This window comes from Lontra canadensis, unplaced genomic scaffold, assembly GCF_010015895.1.
Source record: "Lontra canadensis isolate GAN:19392208 unplaced genomic scaffold, GSC_riverotter_1.0 scaffold5, whole genome shotgun sequence".
Lineage (NCBI taxonomy): Eukaryota > Metazoa > Chordata > Mammalia > Carnivora > Mustelidae > Lontra > Lontra canadensis.
Window position 1 is genome coordinate 17,600,002 of NW_022630999.1, and position 24,767 is coordinate 17,624,768.

General features: G+C 46.1%; 1 protein-coding gene across 2 annotated transcripts in view; it reads right to left on the reverse strand.

Annotated features, from left to right (window-relative positions):
* The window catches only part of GLRA1 (glycine receptor alpha 1), an 81,241-nt gene that overhangs the window by 23,324 nt on the left and 33,150 nt on the right, over window positions 1–24,767 (reverse strand). For both annotated transcript variants that reach the window (XM_032851615.1, XM_032851614.1), the window contains exon 3: window positions 19,237–19,304. In XM_032851615.1, the coding sequence (XP_032707506.1) occupies window positions 19,237–19,304 (68 nt within the window). The remainder of the gene's footprint in view (window positions 1–19,236; window positions 19,305–24,767) is intronic.

Below are 24,767 nucleotides of genomic sequence, written 5' to 3' on the forward strand. Positions count from 1 at the left end.
AATTTATTTGTTTGGGGGGGACTTTCTCTTTAATTTTTTTTTTATAATTTTATTTTTTATAAACATATATATATATATATATATTTCCCCCCCCCCCACAGGTACTTTTTTTTTTTTTTTTTTTCTAATGTAAGCTCTACACCCAACGTGGGGCTTGAACTCATGCCTTCAAGATCAAGAGTCGCGTGCTCTCCTGACTGAGCCAGCCTGGTGCCCCTGGGGAGGATTAATAGTTTGTGGAGTCACATCTTACTGGATTCTGAACTCAGTGCTTAGTCTAAATCTTCTAGGATGGGACTCTAGTGTAGTTATTCTGCAGAAAAAAAAAAAGTCACGATCAAGCCAATTAGGGAATGTTGGACTAAACCAAATGCAACTGATTTTTTTTACTGTGGGACTTCTTGGAGACCTTAATATGCTAATTATTTGTATGTATCTCCAAGAGGGTAGGTTTATTTTGGGCATTGAACTCTTGCATTTTGTGTGTGATGATTGCCTTCTACTGAATATATGTTAGGAATTGCCATCCTTGTCAAAACTTCCTCTCCTCCCCCACCTTTATTTCTCTGCTGGATGGAGAAACTGAGGTCCAGAGAGTTAAGACTGACCCAGTATCACCCTGAAAGGCAGGTCAGTGCCCAAGAGTCCTGACTCCTAGCTGAGGATTTGTTCAGTTGGTCCTAGGATTGCTGAGAGAGCCCATTCAGCAACCGATCGCAGCCTGAGAAGCAATTATGGTACAGGTAGGTCTCCATGCCAGGAAAGTGGGTCATGAAGTTAAGAAATATTTTCATGAAGAAATGTTTTCAGTTTTGTTAGGGAGGCACTCTTAACATGGGATCTAGTACTCTTAGGATCCTGCAAATAGAATTTGGGATTTATTTTTGTTTTCCCAGGAAGAAGACCTTGGTTGTCTATGCTGGACTCTCAAAAGGGTCTACAGTTCCCCAAAAGATTAATAACCTCAGTTCAAGTCCGACTCTGAATTCGGTCCTTCCAGGAATAACCTCCACACGGGAGCACCTGCTGGGGCTTTCCCCGAAGGTGCTGGAGAAACAAGCCCCTACTACATTTTCTTTCCCTAATCACTCTGATCTGTCATCAGCAGGGACGGACTAAAACAAACGACCCTCCTCTCCACCCTTACCCTCACCCCTGCCCAGTCTCCCCACAGTACGGGTCTCATTCTGTTTGCCTCCGGAAATATCAATAGCTTCGTAAAGTGTTCCAAGGTATTTTATAGGATTTTCTATAATTTAATTGAAGCCTCTCCCTCCAGCCCCATAGACAATGACATTTGATCTCATAATCTCATGTCTTATAAGTCCCATGGTGGAAGGAGAACTGTAGGCCAGACCTGGATGTTGATACTTTGTTTTTCCTGCTGACAGCAATGGACAGCTCCCAATCTGGCCACCTCTGATCAGGAAATTAGAAATAGCCTCACTTTCTTTCTTGAATTTTATGTGGAGTGTGTATGCACGCATGTGTATGCTTGTGTGAGAGTGCACAGGGCAAATCAGGTCAGAGGAAACAGACTGTGAGTGGTGGTGCAGGAAAAGCCTCCAGTCCTCAAACCCCAGCTTCACTTTGAGGTTCTTGCTAGTGACATGTGAGTCCTGTTTATGCGGCTGGAAGAGAAGGAAGTGGCATTTCTTAAAATGGTCTGTTAGGCACCAGGTACTGTTCTTCTAGATGCTGCACACACACTCAGTCTTCACAAAACCCCTGCAAGCTGGACACTCAACTTCTCGTGGTGAGGGAAAGAGGACCAAGGTTTGGAAACGTTGTGAAACTTGTCCAGGGCCCAGGGCTAGCAAGTGGCAGAGCTGGGCTCTGAAGGCACATCAGCCCCACCCGCTGTCCCATCCCACAGGGGTAGATAGCTAGCTGCATGCCAGGGAGACTCCCCTCCCCTCCACAATGCCTCTGTGGATTCTGCCTGCGCAGCGTAAGCACTGTCTCCTGCAGGAGCCTCGATGCCCCCAGGCTTCCATTGCCTCTTCCTTTTCTGATCTCCTAGCAAAACAGAATCACTGGAAATGTGTCATTTAGCACTGTGTGTGTCTTTTCTACTTGATCAGCAACAGTTTGAGAGGCTGAATCTGACCTTACTTTTCTCCTGCACCATCTCACCCACCTGCCCAGTCAGTGTACCTGAGACCTACCCAATACCAGAGGGAGGAGGAGGCAAAGCCAGAAAATGTTTGAGCAGGAAGAGCTTTCCTCATTTTAGAGCCGAGAGTCTAAGACCCAGAGAATGTGACTTCTGAGGTCACAGAGCGATTCAGTAAAGGACCTACTATTGGAACCTGAATTTGCTTCTCTGGTGTTTAAAGTAATTAGGATAGATGGTCTCTAAGAGCCCTTCCAAATCAAATAGCTAATTGCTACTAGTTTAATTTTTTCCAGCAACATTTAACTGAGCATCTACTGAGTGCTAGGCACTGTTCTAGGTACTGGAGAATCGGCCAAGAGCAAGAAAGACATATTCTTGCAGCCACAGAGCCCAAGTGTGATGTTGACATGACATAGGGATAAGGGCTTCCCATAGGATTAAGTACAGGGTGCCAGGGAGGTGTAGAAGACAGGCCCTCCCGCTAGACTAGGGGCTGGTGGTCAGGGAAGGCTCCAGAAGAAGTGATGTTTAAGCTGAGACCAAATATGGTTGAGTCAAGAAAACAAGCCCTCTGGGGCAGTAGGAGCTGCATACTGGGAAGCCTAGAGGCACAGGAAGGCGTGGCCCACTGGAAAGGAGCACAGGGAGATGAGTAAGGCAAGCGTGCTTGCACGGCCTTGGGCCTTGCCAACTGTCCTAAAGAATTTGGGCTTCATCCTGAGACTCCTGTGGAGCCGTTGAAGAATTTTAATGAGGAGAGAGCATTATTACATTTGCATTTGATGACTGATGTTTAAAAAATATTTTTTTCTGATTATAAAAGTAAATGCATGTTGATGGTAAAAATGAGGAAGGCACATCCCTTGAAAGAAGAAAAACAAAATTAAAGCCGTAGGGTCTTGTGATGAAATGGCTAATGAAAAGCCAGAGCAGGAGACCAGGAGAATGTATCTGGTGTCCTCAGGCAGCTTGGCTCCTCCTCCCAGCAGCCCCCTGCTCCACCCCACAGCGGCTGCCCAAACAAGATGTTGCATCGATTTTCTCCTCTCAGGTTGGGAAATAGCAGTAGGAAATGCAGTTTGGAGGCTGTCGATGTAATTGGTGTAATAGGCTGAAAGCTGAAAGCTGTTTTGCTTACTTGGCCCTATAATCACACTGGTCAGTGTTCGATACGCTGGGGGGCCCGGTTCAAGTTCAGGGGCTAGAGGAGCAACCCACGAGTTATGTACCCAAGAACCTCAAGTTCCAGCTCTGGTGGTTGGCTTCTAGGTCTCAAGCTGTCAAGGGTGGCCCATCTAAGTCTGCCATGGGAGGGACTTCCAGAGCTCTCGCTCAGTCGTCTTTAGCACCAACACACCCATCCTCCCTGTGAGAGTCCCTGATGGTCTGCTTGCTTTCTGGTATCTGGGCAACTGCCTTACTTCTAAGACCAAGGTAGAGCATTAATCCCTTCATTCACTCTTTCTGTCATTCAATAAACATTTATTGGCCACTTCCTGTGTGCCACCTGCCGTGGGATCTCTCCCACCCACCCCTGCCCCGCCCACTGCCACCCCACTGGGTCTAATTTCCGGTTCTAACCTTTTCCAGTAAACTCCTCGAAACTTGGTGCTGTGGGAAAAGAGGAAGCATGAAGGGATTTAGTAGGAAAGAGCCTGAATGGGTGTGGTGGTGAGAAAGGGATGTGTTATTACCATTGCAGTCAGAGCCCAGGGACAGCACCCAAGCCCTGGAGGAAGATCCAGATTCTTAGATCTTCCTAGGTCTCGGCATTCCAGCTCTCAAGGGGTGTCTCTTCTCTCAAGCCATTTCTGCTCTATAAACATGTATTAAGCCTAGAATGGTGAGGATGGCAGCATATGGTCTTGTTTCTACCCTCGGACGGTTCAAATTATCTGGCAGGTGAGGCAAGATACGGACACAAATATCTCCCATACAAAACTGACAGTGACAGAGGTCAAAGGGGTTCTAAAAAATTGCTACTAGATGTTGCTCTCGAGCCACTGAGATAGTTTCCAGCCAGGTTGGGTGAATTTGGGAAAGCTTCCAGAAAGAAGGTAACACTGGAAATAGCCCCTTTCAGTTTTCTCCATCCTACTGAAGTTAACATCTCTAGGTCTGTGTTGCTCTGAGATGGGAACTCTATCTAATTTCGCCTGGAAAGGAGGCCAGGGGTGTGTGAGGAGGAAGTCCAGAGCTGAGGAGTCAGGCTTAGAGCAGGACGGGACTTGAGGCCTGGGGTGGGGCGTCCTCAGAGTATTTGGACGAGGTTGGATATGGTTGCAGGTGAAAGGAATCTCGTGTAGAAGGAAGAGCAAAAGAAACGGCGTGGAGGTGGCGCCATTCAGCTTATCTCAACCACTGGCCGTATAAGTAATAAAAGGTCCCCCTTACTGAGGAGCTTCTGTTTCTAGGCATTGTGCTAAGCCTGCGACACATTTTGTCTCATTTTATCTTTAAAACAATCCTAGAACATAGGTATTTTCAACCTAAGTTATAGACAAAGATTCAGAGAGGTTAAGCAATTTGTCCAAAATACACAGTAATCCGTCGGGTTGGAATTTGGATGCGGTTTGTTGGATTATACAAGTTCATGCTCTCAATGACTCTGCTCTGCCAAGCCTGGAAAATGGATCGATTTGAGCCTGCGGTATCCTTAACTGCCAAAGCAAAGGGTCTGGATTGTGCTGTAGAGTCCGTTGAGAACCACTGGGGTCTTAAGCAGTGAGCGCTCTGTTTGACTTCATAAAGGTCAGTTTGGCAGGAATGACCAGAAGTCTTGGAAGTGAGAGAGTCAGGCACAGGGAGACCTGTTTTGAAGCAGTTGAGGCAGTCCCCTAAGGGCTAGCAGAGCTGACAGCAGGAACAGAGAGTGGGGTAGGTCAGAGAATCGTCACCACCATCATTAAATACTAATTAAATACAGTGAGAAGGAACCCTTGGAGAATTCTGTCTCAACTTTCACATTTCACACACAGTCCAGAGAGGGAGATGGACTCTCCCTGGGCCACACAGCAATTCAGCAACTAAGGTGGGACTTGCATACAGACATCTTGACCCCATCCCACTTCTCCTATCTGCACACCTTTGAGGGCAGGAGAAGGAGAACCAAGTTGAAGGTGCCATCGAGCCGGTCCTGCCCTCCTTGGAGAAGCTCAGATGTGAACTTGGCTCTGACAGGATTTGCGATTGGCCTGAGCGCCGGACCATTCTGCTGAAAGCCAGCGACCAGGGCCTCAGAGGAGAGGATGCCCAGGCTTGGTTTATGAGCTGCTGCTTCCTCTCCCATCTGCTGCCCTTCTTCCCAAGCACTTCCTCAGACCTCTGAGATGCACTGTGGAACCAAAGTCATAGCCTTTGTGAGACAAGTCAGACCCAGTTCTCCCCAGGTCTGTGAGAGTGAGGACCTGGCTCATTGGTGCCTGCAGAGTTTACTAAATCTTCACCAAGTGCCAAGTCCTGTGCTAAGAGCTGTAGTGAACTCTCCAAATTCTCACAGCGATGCTATTTTACAGATAAACCAAGGCCGGGGGATATCAAGGACTTTCTGTCAAGTTAGTGACAGAGCCAAAGCTTGAACGCATGACTGGCTGACTCCAAAATCTGTTTTTGTTTTTTTTTTTTTAATTTGACAGAGATTGAGAGAGAGTGAGAGAGGGAGAGAGACCACAAACAAGGGAAGCGACAGGCAGAGGAAGAGGGAGAAACAGACTCCCCACCAAGCAGGGAGCCCGATGCTGGGCTTGATTCCAGGACCCTGGGATCATGACCCGAACTGAAAGCAGCGGATTAACTGACCAAACCACCCAGGCACCCCTCCAAAGTCTGCTTTTAAGTAGTACACAGCACTGGCTTCTTTTATTAACAATGCATCATATTTTATTGCTTCTTATTACTTTTCAAAGCATCCTCACGGTAATTTTGTTCTATGACGTTTGGCATGAAGGGAAGATTCTTCTTCCCACTGGACAGATGAGGAAATTAAATCCCTGAGATCTCAAGTTCCCACCATTAGTTACTGGTAGATGCAGAATTGATAACAACAGTGCAAATAATACTAATATTTAAGATTGAGACTTTGCCATAGGTAAGGAATGATGCCAAGAGCATGATGTGTGTTATCTTCATAATAGTCCCGTGATGTAGGTTGGATTATTACGGTTAGATAATTATTGTAGTTAGATAATACATTTTACAGTTAGATAAATCAAGGCACACAGAGGTGAAAGTACCGTTTCTGATATCACACAGCGAGTAAGTACCAAAGCTGTCATTCGGACCCAAGACGTTCACTCCAGAGCCCACGCACTTAAGTCCTAGACTACGCTGCCCAGGATCTCCTAGAATTGCCCCAAATGAGAGTTTCATGACCCCTTAATGCCATTGGATACCGCCTCTGGCTGCAATGATGCAGCTGGGGGTTTGTGGATACCCACAATTATCAGGAAGTATTACGAGGGGCAGCAGACACAAAGCTTCTGCCCCAGGTCCAGCAGTCCACTAGTGCTCCTACCTCAGTCCTGATATAACCCTTGAATATGACCCATCCTCTGCTCTGCACTCAAATCCAGGGCTGGCAGACTCCCCAGATCCCAACCCACTGACTCCTTGGCTCCAGATGCTGGCTCTGTGATTTGAACCTCTCCCAAGTCACCACCCTGCCTGGTGCATTCTCATTCAGATCTCACGCATCCAGAGATCCGTTTGTTGTAGAGAACTGTACATGGTTTGGACCAGTGGAGCTGAGCATCTTTGTCTGTCTTTAGAGGATCCCTAAAACACAGCGTGAGTTTAATAATTACATAAAAATGCTAATAACCGCTACTTTTATTGGGAGCCTAGCATTTGCTAGAACTTTATGTGCCTTGTATCTCTAAACCTTTCATCAACCTAGCACATTGGGTATTATTATCCTCATTTTACAGGAGGAAACTGAAATCTGGAGGGGTCAAATAGAGGTTAAATGTCAGGCCCAACCTCCCATCATTAGTAGGAGCTAGAGCAGGGATGTGAATCCAGGACTGTGTGGCTGCCAATTTCATGTTCTTTTCACAACTGCATGCTGCCTCTCTCCTTCTAAAACCGAATTCCTATGTGAAGGTGAAAGAGATATAGGAGATGTAGTAGACTGGGACCCCACAGAGCCCATGTGACAGGTTGGTCGATGCATCTCCTTAGATCCAGTAGCAGGTGGAGAACACTGGACTGGTATGTTAAACAGTGAGGTGGCTTCATAACTGGTTGCCAAAGGGTGCAGATTGGGAGTGGATGTTAAGCTGGCAAGAGGGAAGAGGACAGTGCTGGCAGCACTGGGTACAGTTGTGAGACACACCGCTTGCACATTTGGAAATATGGAAACCAGGCTGCGCTGTGTGGGTCAAACTCACAGTAGAGAAGAATTTCCTGTAGAGGAGTTTAGCGAGGCCTAGCATCAGTCACAATGCCCTATGTGTAATCCTGATGATTTAGAACAGGACTATCCTTGTGATTTAATAACTGGAATCCCAATTTACTATACTGTATCTCATTTAGAGAACTCTTTTTTCCCCCCAAGATTTTATTTATTTATTTGACAGACAGAGATCACAAGTAGGCAGAGAGGCAGGCAGAGAGAGAGAAGTGGAAGCAGGCTCCCCGCTGAGCAGAGAGCCCAATGCAGGGCTTGATCCCAGGACACTGAGATTATGACCTGAGCTGAAGGCAGAGGCTTAACCCACTGAACCACCCAGGTGCCCCTAGAGAACTCTTTTATAAACAGGGATATACTCATTCAGTGGTACGAGAAAGGGTGTTTTGAGGAGCAGGAATTTGGCAATTGGTGATCTAGCATCATCGGGGGGCGGCAGGGGGGAACACCATATTTTCATTCCTACAGAGAGGACTTCTGTGTGGTGAGGCAGGGAGGCTTTCTTAGATCTCTCTCTGGCCTGGATGAAATATCCCTAAAGATGATCTGTCTTCTTTTCCTCCAGTTGCAGGTGTGTCTAATGTGAGTCCTGATTGGTGTCTCCGATATTCAGAGAGTGGCGAGGGAGTGCTTTCATGGAGGACATGAACATTCTTATTACTCGCATGGAAAACCCCATTGTAAATTCAATAACGTGGCAGTCTTATTTACCCACTTCAGTCCTCTGTGGGTTTGATTGTCATGAGTCAGCCTTTCTGAATCCAAAGATAGAGAGCCAACTCCGAGCTGTCATAAATCCCCATTGCGATGCCCCCCTCAGTGGGGTGCTGGGAGAGAGACATCCAACCCCATTTTCTGTCTGTAACAGACTCTAATGGGATTTCTGAGCCTTCTCTCCTTGGCCTCCTTTTAGTGTTCATTTTACCAAGGCTTCGTGGGGTGTTGAGCCATATCTAATTGGATGACATTTAATAGACTTTCTCTGGGATCCCCCAAACCCAAGAGTATAAAAAATGACCTCGCATTAGCCGTGTAGGAAGACCGAAAGTGTAATGGAAAAAAAACAACAACAACAAAAAGGATCTCATCTAAAATAGTAACCACCCTCACAAAATATCCACCAATAAACCTAGCAGGAAATGTGTGATTCATAGATATTTAGGAAAACCCCTCAAAACTCTAAAACCTTACCGAAAGGCATAAAGGAATGCCTAGATAAATGGAGAGACATACCATGTTTATATAATATTGTAAATATGTCAATTAATTCCAAATTAATCTATAAACTCTATGCAATCCCAATAAAAACCTGAGGCGATTTTTATCAGCCTCAACACGCTGATTTGGGAGGGAAAATGGGCTGGAAACATCGGGAAAACCTCAGAAGAACAACAGAGAACTCTTTCTACCAGACACAGAAATATAACGTTAAGCCATAGTAATTAAAACAGTGTGGTACTGATGCATAAACAAACAGCAACAGGAAAACACACTGAGACTGGAAATAGACCTAGGAGTATATGGGGATTTAGTTTATGAGACAGAAATCATCTCACAGTGGAGAAATACCACTTAAGAATGATGGGACAATTGCTATCTAATTAGAGAAAAATAGAGTTGAGCCACCACCAAACATATTACCGAAAAATGAAACCCACTGTATTAAGGAGGTCCATGTGAAAAGGGAAACCTGTAGCATTGTTGATAATGCCCAGCAAGCAAAGAATATGTAAAGATGCTCAAATGCACTAGGGGTCTGGAGTGAAAATTAAAAAATGACAATGAGGCACCATTTAAAAAAAATCCCCCTTGGGAAAATGAACAGGTTTGATAATATCTTGGGTCAGCAAAGATAAAGAGAGACAATGCTGCTGGGGGCACAGTGAATTAGAAGCTTCTTTGGAAGTGAGCTGGGCAATGCGTCTGTCAAAATCACAAAAAGTTGCATGACCTTTGATTAAATCATTCCGCTTCTGGAACATATCCTGAGGAAACATGCAGAGTTATGTCCGAGAATATTCTTTGCGGCATTGTTTGTAATAGTAAAAAGCTGCATAATCATAAAAGGTCCATCAGGAAAAGAACATTTAAAAAAATCTTATTTGTTTATTTGAGAGAGAGAGCACAAGCAGAGGGGAGCAGCAGAGGCAGAGGGAGAAGCAGATGTCCCGCTGAACAGGGAGCCCGATGTGGGGCTGGATCCCAGGACCCCTGGGACCATGACCTGAGCCGAAGGCAGACACTTAAGGACTGAGCCACCCAGGCATCCCGAGAAGAGTGGTTTAATACCAAAGAATGATGGCTTGTCCTGAGCATGGGATTTTTTTTTTTTAAGATTTATTTGTTTGTTTGAGAGAGAGAGAGAATGCAGGGGGAGAGGCAGAGGAAGAGAGAGAACGTGAAGCAGACTGCCCCTGCGCAGGGAGCCGATGTGACTCAGAGCTCCACCTCACGACCCTGAGATCATGACCAGACACAAAATCAAGAGTCGTGCACTTAACTGACCGAGTCACCCAGGCGCCCCATGGAGCAGGGATTTTGCAGGCAGGCCATAAAGCTTGGAAACAGACTTAAAGTACTTGTCATATCTGGCATGTGGAAATAATAAACCACCCCTTATATTCCAAGTTGGTGTTGTGCAGAGAGCAAAGAATGAGTTAGACCCAGATGTAGTGACAGGGAGAGAGTCCAAGGCACGGTGGAAAGGGAAAGAACACAGACCTATTTATACAGCGGTTGTGCATATGTACATAAGTGTTTGTTTGTGTGATCGAGCAAGGCAGTAGGACAGACATGATTTGTCTGTCTGTGGTGCTGAACTCAGGATAGGGCAGTGGGAGTAAGAGCAGAGTGGGAGGCGGGGGCATTCCTGTTTTCTTTCTCTCTCTTTTCTTTTTTTATTGGATTTCTACAAAAGCTTGTTTTCACCTGTTACTTGTGTACTTAAAAGAATGTTCCAGAGTCTGTCTGTAGCACAGTGTGAGTCAACACTGGGAAATGGCTACCTAATGGGGAATGTCTTTGGAGTGGCCAGCATTGGAGTGATTTTGGGAGTCTGAGGGGGTTCCCTGGGGTGGCCTTGGGGAGGCAGGGATTGAGGGAAAGACCAAGGGAATGAGATTCCTGGCCTCTCTCTGCTTCATCCAGAATGGCCTCGTCTTGTTTTCTTTAATCAGTTTGTCAAAGTGCTACATAAGATTTAGCATAAAGCTGAACAGAGCTGCTGTTAAAAGCAATGCTCTGAAGGCCACTAACCCAGAACTGGAATGGCAGTGGCCTCACCTTGCTCCACTCTGAGCACTCCTGGGGGCTGCGGTTCATTTTTTGGCCTTTCATCTCAAGATGGAAGTCAATGGCCCTGGATTTACTCGGCGAGCCCCATGATGGTAAAGGGTCTGGGCACCAGGGGGGATGGTTGAAGAGGCCAGGTGTGGACAGAGGGTAAGAGGACTGACCTCAGTTATTGGAAGGGCTGTCAGGTGAATAGGTTGGTTCTCTATGGCTCTAGGAGCAGAATGAAAGCCATGGGTAAATGGAGATTTCAGGGTCCAAAGGTGGAATGGGCTGCCTTGAGAGGTGGAGAGCTCTCTATTTCTGGAGGTATACAAGCAGAAACTACTTGGCCACAGTGTTTGTGGCAGAGATTCTGGCAACAGATGGCCATTCTACTAGAGGACCCGCAAGGTTAATTCTTTCCCAATACCGATGGAGCTCCTATGGTTCAGGCACTGTGTTGGGCACTGGATCTATGGGGATGATTGAGAGAGACAAGAAACCTCTTCCAATAAAAAAAGCAAACGAGACAACCAATAAGTGAATGTTTACATTTGAGATGTTGCTTCAAGGAGTATAGTGATGTGATAGTGCCCACAAGGGGCATCATTTTTAGCTGGAGAGTCAGGGACGAGCGCTCTGAAGAGATAGCTTGGCCCTGCAGGATGGGAAGGAGCCATTCACACAGAGATCTCCCTGGGCAGAGGGAACACACAGAACAGAGGAAGAGAAGCTGCCATGAGCTTGAAGCAGGAGAACACTGTGACCGGATTTAGGGCTTCAAAAGATCCCTCTGGCCACTATGGGAAACAGTAGTGGACAGGACAAGGCGAGGCATGGAGGCCAGGTAGGAGGTCATTTTAGTCAGGTAGGAGAAAGATGATGTCACCTAGAGCTGACAGCCCCAGAGTTGGAAAAAAGCAGATGGATTTAGTTTTATCTTCCATGGTTTGATGTATCTGCTTCATTCAATCCACTGACCCCAGAAGTAGGTTGGCCTTGTAAAGTACTGCTTCCCAAACAATATATTAACATTTAGGGTTGGGCTAAAGGGTATTTAATCTCCTTATGTAGTAGTTGTCTTTGTGTATCTTGAAGTCTTACTTGGGAATATCCAAAGAGAAGGATGAACAAGGTCTTGTTGTGATATAAATTCTGGTAGAATTGCACAAATAGGTTAACCGGACCGCAGTGCAAAAGACCAGGATGAGGTCATGTCCTCCCATGGCCCACTGTTCCCTTGGCTCTGCTGCACAGGTGGGCCAGGCCAAGAGCAGGGCTTCAGAAGTTAGGCACCAGGAGATAGTAACTGGTGAGGACATTTATCAGCTGGAAAGGCTTGGGTGAATTAAGCCACTCTGGGCTTCAGTTTCCTCATCTATAACATGGGATTGTTGGATTACATGGAATAATCCCCATAATTTGCTAAGCAGAGATACCTGGTTTTCAATAAAGTGGTCCATAAATGACAAACACTACCACCTCACCTTCTCTTCACAGCCAAGCTTTTTGGAAGAATTATCTTCCAACTATCTTTGCTTCATTATGTCTTCTGCTTTCTCTGTAACCCCAATGTTACATTCCCTAATATCATACACACTCCCCTTCCCTCAGCCCCTACTGCCAAACCCATTAAATGCTATTGTCTTTTCGTACTTGAATTTCGCCCCCTTTAGCACTGTTGAACACATACTGGTTTCTTATAACCCTTTCACCATTGGGTCATTCCATGACATCATTCTCTGCTGGAAGGTTTTAACATGGAGGGTACCATGATCAGATTTCCATTTTAGAAAAATTACTCAAAGTCACATAACAGCACTATCACGGCCCCCAGCACATAAGAATGAATGCATGGAGTTAAGTGTTGGCCAATATTGCTCAGGGTTGTCATGATTTGCAATGTCCCATAGCGTTCTGGGCAAACCTCTGTGACCTCTCTTATCACGCTGTGTTGTCACCTTTGGTTTTGTTGTTTGCTGTCTCCAAGAGAGAAAGCAGATACCTACTATTCCCATTTACTTCTGGGACTTTTCTTTAGGCATGGCCACGTGACTTCCTCTAGAGAGTGAGTTCTTTTTTTTTTCTTTAATCATTTTTTTAATTTATTTTCAGCATAACAGAATTCATTGTTTTTGCACCATACCCAGTGCTCCATACAATCCGTGCCCTCTCTAATCCCACCACCTGGTTCCCCCAACCTCCCACCCCCCCACCTCTTCAAATCCTTCAGATTGTTTTTCCAAGTCCATAGTCTAGAGAGTGAGTTCTGAGCAGAAGCAGTCAATGTCACTTCTGGGAGGAAAGCAATGACTTGCCGTTGCTCAAGCCTTCAGGGCTTTCTTCCCTTGCATGGTGAATGTGAAATCACATGTTGATACAGAGATGCAGTGTAAAGCCAGGACATCGAGGATAGCAGTGTTGGAGCATCCTTGGATCTGTAGCAGACTTGAGATGACTGATAAATCAATCTTTGTTGTTTTAAGACTTTGAGATTTAGTGGGTTGTCTGTAGTAGCAGGAGAGCCTAGACTAACACGAATAAAACAGAACTCTATCCCTAGAGCTTAGTGCCATGTTCAGCACATATAGGACCTTAATAAATAGAGGTGAAAAGCATCAATGAATAAATCGGGAACAGAAGGAAAAAAACCCAAGAAGGCATCTCCTTAGGCTTGTGTATTGGAGTCCTTGGCTGGTTGGTTCAGTAGTTAAACAACCCTTTACCTTTCTGTAGCATTCATGAAAGGCTTTCATACCAATTACTTGTGTGTTCTACACAGCATTCTTGGAGCCAGATACCTAGCAGGGACCGAGTCTCAGTAGCATGAAGTGGTGGCAGAGTTAGAAATAAACTCCTGGTCTCTTAATTCCTGGGCCAGGACTTTGTTCATTGCCCCTTAATACCTAGAAATGAGGCTGAACTTGTGGACTATAGCTGTATAGGCTGCCGCCAATCACGGGGTGCTGGACACAGTGTGTCTGTCTCTATGCCACGTCAGCCCAAGACTTGGCAAGAGAGGCTAGAGCACGTGTCCTAATAATGGACACACTGGGATTCATGCCCAAAGGATGTCAATATACACACACACGCATGCACACACACATGCATACATTCTGTCTCTCTCGCATTTGTTTACACATAAATTCCAACTTTCGGTGTGTCCCCACACGTGTACACTCCCATGTGCACCTGCACACATGCACACACGTATTCGTACCCACATACTGATACACACTTAAAAACTCTCACTTATTCACATGTAATCGTGTGTCCACACATTCACATGCATGTGCATACACACACATACAAGTGTGCTCACCCAAATGCTGACGTATACCGAAATACGTGCTCATCTACTCACAAGCCCCTGTATATAATTACAGAACTGAACATAAGAACTTCCTGTACATTCACTTTTAAGTACTTTTAGGTATTCTTGCAATTATGTGTGCATACAGAAACATGCAATCCACACTTATTACTTGTACACTTACAACCACAGGAGCAGACATACCTATGTTCATACTGTACTTGGTCATACACATGTCTCGTTGAGATTACCTATTTCAGTATCTTTAAGCCAGCACGCACTATGCCCATGCCTAGGTCCATTCACATTCGCACAAGTGCATAGTCCCACAGTTTACACCTGTGTAAGTACTACACAGACACATAGATTCTGCAGTCTAAGCACTTAAGGCACACTTCCATATGTCCTGACAAGCTGGATGGATCCCCCTGGGTTCCAGCTCCAGATCTTTCTCTTATAGCCTGCCAAGGGAGCTGCTCTAGTTCAGGCCCCCCTTCCTTCTTCTCTCTTTTCCATTCCTGTTCCAACCCTGCACTCATTTTCTGCCTCGCCTCCATGAAAGTCCCTGGAAAGGTCAGATGAATGTCTGGCAGCTTCAGCATTCCCCTCGTCAGGAATGGGTAGAGATCCCCGTTGCTTTTCTGGCTGCCTCTCTCTGCTCTCAGGTCTGTTAGCTCTGGTGAATAAAGCCAGGCCCTGGGAAACAGACAGTTGGGCCCGGGGACTCCAGCTGTTTATAGAGCTGCTCTGCACTCCTGCTGCTCTGGGAGAACAAACACAGCCTGGAAACTTTCTGCCAGTGGGACTCTGTCCATATTACCATGGGCCCAGGAGGCACCACCAGCTTTTTGCATGGTCGGCGAGGCCAGGTCCTGGGCTGGGAGTCTATTCAGTGAAGTTTTCCTTCATCTCTGATTTCCTTTTGATGAAAGGAAACAAGCAAGGCCTGGGGAATTCCAAACATCCAGGAATGATATATTTATATTTGGCTCAGGAGAAGATGGGCTTTGGGGGGAGATCAGATCCGAGTTCAAATTCTACCTCTGCCACTGATCAGCTGTGTGACTTTATGCAAGTAACTTAACCTTTCTGAGCCTCTGCTTACTTATCTGGAAAATGGAGATAATATGTCATGCTTCATGGAGGTTGTTGTGAGCTCTGAATGAGATGACATAGGCAGGAGTGCTCTGTTCACTGCTTGGCCCGCAGTAGCATTTAAGGTGTGGTTGTGGCTCCTCTCTTGCTCTCCAAGCATATTCGGAGTGACAAGGAAAGAGGCTCGAATGGGAAAATGGTCCAAACGGTTTGGTCGGTGGGATCTAGGTGAGAAAGAAGCTGAGCGGGGGAAGGGAAGCCTTGCCTGCACAAACAGCATTCGACCTGGATTTCTGTCACACTTGTACCATGGTTTGTGACCTTGCTCAAGTGATGTCCCTACTCCGGCGGTCAGATTCCTTCTCTGTAAAATGAAGGACTGCCTTCGACAATTTCTTAAGGTTTTTTTTCTAGTTCTGAGATACTAGGTTATGTTCTTTGGAAATTATCTGCAAAGTAAATGAAATGCATATAGATAACTAAGGACCCAGTGGGGAGAAAAATGATAGTATCGTGGAATGTATGAGCTGAACATGGTTAACTCCTGTTCTGGATTAACATTATTAAGAAGGAGAAAACTATGTCACCAGTGGACCACTCCCAAGGAGGCAGGTCATTGCCAAGTCTTCATTCTTTGTCTGTGGATTTGGTTTCTCCCCCGCAGGGAGCCATGTCCCCCCGGGCTTCCCTTGTGGGCCAGCTCCAGTTTTAGTGTGCACGATTTTCCCCTGAGGCGTGCTGAGCCTGGCATGAGGTGAGGTTGGATTTCTAACGTTTGTGATGCTTAGGTGGTTTCTTAAGCCTGCTGTGTGGCTCTGTGGTCCCTCGATTTCCTGAGTCTTTGCACTTTGATGTGACTCAGTGTGGTACACAGGGAACACATTCTATGGGTCAGGAGAACTGGGTCTTTAGCCCTGGCTGGTCTGTCCGTATCTGCTTCCTCAGCTGCACACTGGGCAACAGAGTGTTGACCATGTCTACCGCGTACAGAGTGCTTGGAAGACCGAGGGGTTAGTGCAGGCATCAGATGAGAGAGTGGGTGTAGAATGTGTTGAAAATTGCAAGTGCTATTTAATAATTATGGCTGATATTCACTGTGCTTGTACTTTGCGTCAAGCACTGTGCGTGGCATTCTCTATGCTTTGTTTCCTAATCCTTACAACAGGTCATAAGGGGGAGGCTACTGGTACCCCACTCTACAGATGAGGAGGCTGACTCAGGCTACCCTGTCCAGGGTCATGGGGCTGAACCTCAAGTTTTGTCTGGCCATGGAAGATTGTGTCTTAATTGCTATGCTGTCTCTAGAGAGAGCAAAAGGCACCAGGACTGAAGTCTGGAAAGGTAGATAGGAGACATGGGGGAGGGGAAATGGAGAGTCAAGGTCCTACGCTGATCAGTGATAGCTTTGGGGGCTCTGTTGTCATCATTATCAACGTTATCATGGGAAACATTAAGAGCACTGACAAAAAGCATTTACTGTGATAAAAACTTTCTTGCACATAATTTCTACCCATGATACCTTGATGAAGTCAGTATGTTAGTCACCACTGGGATTCTACAAGGCTTAAAGACATGAAGCAAGTAAGCTCCTCATACACAGTGAGTGAGGTCAGGTCTGTGTGATGCCAGAGCCAGGCTTGTAACCCCACACAAGATAAGGGCAAAACTGCTGTTCTTTTAGGAGGAACCTGTGTCTAGGAAATAGATCTCTGTGCAGCCATTGTTGGGAAACAAGTTGGAGAGCAGGTGTGTACACCTGTCCTCCAAGAACCAAGTTCTTTACAGAGCTGGGAGATCCCTGACTTGATCTGATGACTACTTACCATTCCAGAAGAAGAATGGAAGTGTCAACACGCACCACACAGAGCATATGAATAATGTGCTTCTGATTCGGGAGGGATAAGAAGAAAAGCATTAGGAGCTCTCAAGACATCCATCTGAAGTGTGGGAAAACTTGGCTTTTTGACCTGGATACCAATGAAAGGCAGCCATGCTTGTTCCTAGTCAATAGGTGGGATCATCTCCGTTTGGAGATAATAGGCCTATTAAATTTTAGGGAGTTTGCTCAGTTGTCCTTTGATGCAGTCAGGGTCGACTTGACCCTATCAAGACAGGCCTCTTTGCAAAAGGACAGATTTTGGACCATTTGCCCCATGACCTAGAGAGCTCAGTGATTTTTGCCAGTCTGGGATTGAAAGATTAGATCTAATCTCCATAAACGTTTAGGACCAAATAATTGTGTGAATCAACAGACCCTACTTGATGTTTGGTTTATTTATCTTAAAAAGTCACCGAGCACATGTTATTAAATCACTGTGCCAGCTGCTGAGGTTGACACAGGAAATGAGACAAGATTGCACCCCAGCACTAAGTTACATGGTAGCGAGAGCAGGGATGAATAAGCAGACCGTTAACCGTGTTCCATGTTACTTACGGAGTGGTAAGTGCTACTACGGACACTGTAAAATGTATCACGAGAATGGGTGGAAAGAACTCATTGTAGCCTTGGGTCAAGAATGCAGGTGAGCTCACACGTGTACACAGGTGTGAAAGTATGCCAGCTGCTTCTGCAGGTAATTCCAGTATAGACTTAGAGGAGAATAGGAAGGAGTCAGTAGGGGAAGGAGGGCGGTGTGGTGCTCTAGGCAGAATCCTCCATGGCATCAGCACAGAGACATGCCTGTTTGGAGAACTCTAGGCCTTTCCATTATCCAGAAGAGGATGTGAGAGAGAGAAGAAGTGAGGCAGAGCAGAATCACCGAGGGTCTTCTAAGATTTGCAAAGGAATTGGGGCTTAATGAAAGTGACGGGGAGACACCAGGGAGGCACTGAACAGGACAATGGTGTGGTTGGATCTGTATTTCAGGAAGACCAATGTGTGAGAAAGAGGGCTTGGAGTGGGGCCGGATGAGATTTAAAACTCTTTTGCAGTAACGTGAGCAAGTCCCATGGGAGCCTGAACTTGACTAGGGGTAGTGGGATGTCCAGAAATGGGTGGATGTCCAGAAATGGACTTCCTGGCAGTAACATCTGTCTTGGTGACAGTAACAAGGACTTGGTGATTGGCTGCCTGCTCTCACTTGGCTCATAAAGCGATGACTTTAGGCAGCTCTAATTACTTGCTCACATGTTCGATCACTCCTTTCAAAACCAGTACAATTGATTTTTTGTTGTTCCTTTGTTTTCAAGGATTGGGAAAAAATTTTAAAGTGGTAAAGTATTTATAATCACAAATGCAATATTTGCTCCTTGCAGAAACTCAAAAAATAGGGAAAGAATGAAAGAAGAAAATTAAAAATTATCTGTAAGTCTGCAGTCCAGGGAGAATTGCTATTAATGTTTTCATATTTTTCCCTTCTGGTCTTTTTTTCCAGTATAGTGATTTATTTTAAACTTTTTAAAATGAGAATGTTGAAATACACACAAAAGCATAAAGAGGACTCAAATCAACCCAATAGACCCACTGAGGCTTCTAGAAGCAGTCTTCCGCTCTTGCACAGTTGAATTGTAAACTTATAAGTAGCTCTTTACATTTTCTTTTTTCCATTTTTTAAAAAAGATTTTATTAATTTATTTGTCAGAGAGAGAGAGAGCATAAGCAAAGGGAACAGCAGGCAGAGGGAGAAGCAGACTCCCTGCTGAGCAGGGAGCCTGATGTGAGACTGCATCCCAGGACCCTGAGATCATGACCTGAGCCGAAGGCAGACACTTAACCGACTGAGCCACCCAGAGTCCCAACATTTTCTTTTCATATAAAACTTCAGCCTGTTGCCTTAATTTTATGTCTGTGGTCCTGGGTATTTGGCGTGCACTAGCCCTGCTAGCTCTTTGGCCATTTGCAGATGGATGTCTTCACCCAGAACACTGAGTAAGACAGTAATAATACCCAAGTCGCACAGTACGCACCAGAGATCTGAAAAAAATACCAGATTTCCTACCTGCTCAGGGGAGCCCAGTGCAGAGGGGACATACTTCTGGGAGTGAGACGTCCCCAGCAGGAAATAGCAGCCTATATTTTGACTCACTCACCATAGTTGTCTCTGCAATGGAACCGAAGCTGTTGATGAAAATGTTGCAGCTCACGTTCACCGGGGGACCTGCCAATCAAGAGAGATTTCCTGCTTAGCTCCACGGCCAGGAAGAAACCCACAGGACAGGACCCTTCTTGGAACACTGACTTCAGGGATGGCTCCCTCTTGGTGGAGGAGACACTTGCTTGCCCTCCACCCCACCTCTGAGCAGCAGGGGACTCCCAGCCACATGACTGTGCCAGATTCCCTGGTCCCCAAGTGAGCACCAGGTACAGAACACCAGAGGCTGAGCTAGGATGTACTTTCATTAACATAGGATGATTCATCGTCCTGCCATATGGCTGAAATCCCTTCCCCAAACCCCATCAGCTGCCTTCTAATTTGTGGCTGAAATGTATTTATGGCTCCAGCATTTGGAAGCCATCTTGGGAATTGCAAGGAACAGCAAGTTCCTTGCCTTGAACTTATGAACCAAGAAAGATTGCCTGAAAGGGCATAGATGGGGATTACCAGCTGAGGAATCCAGAGGGAACCTCAAGGGAAGTCCGTAAGTCTTTATTAAATACTTTCCAGGCAAGCTATTTGAATTCTACTGCAAAAGGTAGGAAAGACATGGAGGCATATTTGCTCTTTGGGATCTCATTGTTAGGGGACCTCTGTCCAGTTGAAACCCAATCTCTTCATTTGATACTATTAATTGTAGCAGTTACCTACTACTGAGTATTACAGGGTTTGCCGCTGTCCTGAGAGTGTTACCGATACTATCTCATATCCTCACCACAACTCCAGAAGAAGATACAGTTATTACCTCCATTTTGTCGATGAGCAAACAAAGGCTCCGAGAGATTATTTGCTCATGACCACACAGCTAGTAAGTGGTTGAGCCAGAGTTGGAGTTCAGATTTCTCTAATTCCAAAGCTGATGACTGGCTGTACTTGGAAGAAAGAGATTCGGAGAGAGGAAGGGACATGCTCAAGGTCACAGAGTGGTAGAATGCGGGATTTTAAGCACTGGGCTTCCCCATGAGCTAACGAGGGGTCCAATATAACATAACCAGAGAGGGCGGGGGTGCCTGGGTGGATCAATGCATTAAGCCTCTCCCTTTGGCTCAGGTCATGATCTCAGGGTCCTGGGATCGAGCCCAGCATCTGGCTCTCTGCTCAGCAGGGAGCCTGCTTCCCCCTCTCTCCCTCTCTGCCTACTTATGATTTCTGTCTGTCAAATAAATAAATAAAATCTTAAAAAAAAAATAAAAGTAACCAGGGGTGCCTGGGTGGCTCAGTGGGTTAAAGCCTCTGCCTTCAGCTCTGGTCATGGTCTCAGGGTCCTGGGATCGAGACCCGAATCTGGCTCTCTGCTCGGCAGGGAGCCTGCTTCCTCCTCTCTCTGCCTGCCTCTCTGCTTACTTGTGATCTTTCTCTGTCAAATAAATAAATAAAATCTTAAAAAAAAAAAAAAAAGTAACCAGAGAGGGGTGTGAGACTATGGGTAAGATTGCTATGAACAGTAGGAGTCTAGGTCTAAGAGAGGTTCTGGAGAGCAAGGCATAAGGAAAGATCTCCTGAAGGTAATAAACCTTGAGCTGACCTTGAAGGCTGGTAAGACTTGGATAATAGCTCATAATCCTTCACATGGAGATTGCAATATGCAATCTGTGAAATTTTTCAGGCCTGCTTTCTTGTTGATCCTCATGAGGTCCTGAGGGGGCCAGGAGGAAATCACTATCTCTGCTGCGGAGCTGAGAGTTTTAATAACTTACTTAGGCTTATTTAGCCAGCAGGTGGTGGAGCCAGGACTCACACCCAAGTTTTCTGATTTTGGAGAGAAGGAAGCAGATGTCTTTGTGTCCTCTGTGATCCACTCCTCTCTGCCCCTCTTTAAAGAGCAGCCCAAACATTTTACCCAAACTCAGTCAAAGTTTCCTTCTTTTCAGAAATCTTGGTGTGTAGGAAGGGACCCAGTCTTGTGGTGGGAATCCAGGCTTTCCCTCCAAGGGAGTGCCAGACTCTGTGGGTTTTCGACACAGCTCCGATATTCATGGGCAGTCCGATTCAGGCATGCCCCTTCCCATTTCTAGGTCACAATTTCCCCATCAGTCTGGGAGACTAGCTCTGGATCTGGGTAGACACTCTGAGCTCCTTTGGTTTGGAATTCCCTTATGGAAGCCATCCATGTGAACTACGAGGTTATAGGATTTGGGGACTGAAGGATTTCTTAAGGGTCACCTCATCAATTTCTTCCCAAACTGCTGTAGAATCACTGGGGAACCATTTATCTATCTATCTATCTATCTATCTATCTATCTATCTACTTATTTTAAAGATTTTATGTATTTATTTGACAGACAGAGATCACAAGTAGGCAGAGAGGCAGGCAGAGAGAGAGAAGCAGGGAAACAGGCTCCCTGCCGAGCAGAGAGGGGCTCTATCCCAGGACCCTGAGATCATGACCTGAGCCAAAGGTAGAGGCTTAACCCACTGAGCCACCCAGGCACCCCTGGGTAATCATTTAAATTGCAGATTCCTCAGCCCGATCCCAGACCCAGTGAACCTGAATCATGGGAGCTTAGCCCAGAATGTATTATTTAACAAGCGACAGGGGTGATTCTCATGCACAGCCAAGTTTAGGGACCAATGCTAGAGTGGCACGAGCTGCCTGCTCAAGGCTGAGTGCTTGAGCACCTCTGACAGCGGGGAACTCATTTCATAGTCCGCAGCTCTTTCCATAGCTGGTTACTTCTGTTCTGCTAAAAAATTTCCCTTATGCTGAGTGGAAATCTGCCTCCTCGTCACTTCCACCTAAACAAAGACCCATTAAAAAAAATCCCCCCCCCACCTCATTTAGACTCAGACCCAGGCTTTTCTTTTCATTTGGTCTCATACCATTAAGATGCTCCAAAGAGTTACTGCCCGTGCCTCGAAATGACGCACTCAGAGTTCCCACCCAGGCCCTGCAAGTGCTGTGACTCCCATATAAATTAGATCCTGATTTATGTGTGTGAGAGGGCGCCAGCAAAAGGGACCCCATGGGGAGGTGCGGTTCATTGATATAAATCTGAAATTAAATTATCCTCAAGAAAATTACAATCTGGCTGCCTTTGGCAGCAGGATAATGTATATATTTCATTAAATATTAAAGTTTAATTTTGCTTTTGTGTATGTGTTGGTATTAGGCTGGGTCCCTGATCCTGGGAGCCATTATCCTACACAAAGTCTTAAGAAAGATACAGACTATCAGTGCTAGAAGGGCCTACGTCCTACTGGATTGTTTTATAGATGCAGAAACAGAGGCCCAGGTGTGTCAAGGGATGGCCTTTGGGTTGCACTGTCTGGTCAGCCGTGCAAGGACTGGACTCCAGTTTTTGCGCACTTTCCTTCCGTGTTCTGGTTTGTACTGCCACTGTGCTCTGCAGACTGAGGCTGCTGTTCCTGCCACTTCGTCTTCAGGAGAGTCAAGAGCAGGCAAGTTTTCTGGTGCTTGAAGGGAACTGCTGAGTGATTAATCACTCCATGGAGTTTTCAAACAATGTAGGCCTCTTCCTCTGTGTTAGGGTCACAGGGCCTTATCTACACGGCCTTTTTGGGAGCTCTGTGGTTTGTATGGGGCTTTTGGAAATCCTATTTGTGCTTTGAGTGGAAGTGTGAAGGGACCAGAGGACTTAGGGGCAGGAGAACCCTCATGCCAACATTTCAGCTCTTACCATGAGGGAGAACAGAGAAACCTTGCTTCCCATTTCCCGGGCAGTGAGGTCGGGTAGGGGCTGTAGAGGGTGTTCCAGAAAGATGTACCTTGCTCAGAGCCTGACTTGGAGGGCACCAAAGTGGGTAGAGATGCTGCAGATTTGGGAAAAGTCTAAGACATTATCTAGTCCTGTAGATTTGGGGCCCAGATGTTCAAAGTAAATCTCTAAGACTGGGGAGGAGAAGGGCCCTGATTCAATAACTTTATAGTCTGGGTGCAAGTTTATATCTTAAAACTGTCCACTTCTAAGCAAGTAAGTAAGTAAATAAATGAATGATTAAATAAATAAACAAATCACTAGCATTAGACAAAGAAGTGAATGTAGTTAACTGAGTGAAAATCCCTAGTCTTGATGGCATCCCTTGGGAAAGTCACTTAACTGTTCTAAGCCTTAGCATAGATTTTGGTTCATTCGTTCATTCATTCCATGTTGAAAGGTTTATTGAGGGCCATCTATGTGCCAAATGCAGTGCTGTGCATAAAGGATGACGAACACATGAGCCCTGGATGCCTACGCACACAATCGAGTTCCACTCTCCTTTCTCAGGAGAGCGGGACTGCAGCACTCAGATGAAGTTCCGAGAGAGCCCACCAGGGGGCGAGATGGGCCGGAATTTCGGAAAATTGCCGGCAGTGCCGGAGGTAACCTGGCGGTCAGATCTTGAATGTGTTCGATTTGGCCAATGGTGTTTCTAAAAGATATCATTTAGCTGCCAACTTGGAAGATTTCACAGAAAACCCCAGACTCAAGTCTTATCTCCGAAGGCGTGCTGCTGCGGGGCCTGCATTCCTACCTGGCAGCTACCTTAGGACCTGATAGGTGGCTGCCTTGGCTGAGCCTATGCTTTCTGGTTTTCCCCTATCCCCATCCTGCATCACTCAGGTGTCCTACCTGATCCTTCTGGGTGTCTGAGATTGTGACCCTGGTGAAGGGCTGGGGTCCAGACACTATGGCAGCAACCTTGGTCTTTACCTGTCCTTGAGGGAACCTGGGTAATGCTAACGATGCTGGAAGATAGGGCCTCAGGAGAAGGGACCAGGGGAGCCTGGAGGTAAACAGGAGTGGGAGGTGGGCCCTCAAGAATCAACCCCAGTGCATCTCACAGACCACTCTTCATTTGCAGAGCACTTTGAGAAGGGTACTTAGGGAACAGGGAGCAAGGTAAGCAAATATTAGGAAGCTGTTACCAGCTGTCACATCCCTTATTTGCTCTTGGACTTGAGCCAAAAGGAACAGTGAGGAAGGGCATCTGGAAGCAAGAATTGATTTGGAGGCTAGCAGTCCTCGTAGTCTTCGGAGGCTAGGCTAGTCCTTGAAATCCCCCCCCTGCAGGGGTCCTGGGGGGAAGGTCAGAGTATGCAGGGTCCCAGGAGCACCCCAAGACCACACCTGCAGAACTCTGCTCTGCTTGAGATCGCTGCAACTTCTGGGGCATACACGGACAAAGGGGACCCATCCGCTCCAGTAACAGACATCGCGATCTTGTAGGACTCTGAGCTGGAAGAAGCTTTTCAGATCACTCCGGTGAGGATTTGTAAATTGGTCACCCACAGGGCATATCTGGCTCACAAACGTGTTTTGTTTAAATTTATATGTTTTTGGCATCAGGAAATTTTGCATAAATCTTGATTTCTGGCTCTTCTTAGAATACCGGATGATCTGGAAATGTGGGGCCCTGATTCCTGCAGGGTAACTGTAGGCTGGGGCTAAGGAGAGGCTGTCCCCTTTCAAGGGGTCTGCACCTCTATTTCTCCACAGTCCCTATAACCCCCTTTGGCCTTACTTT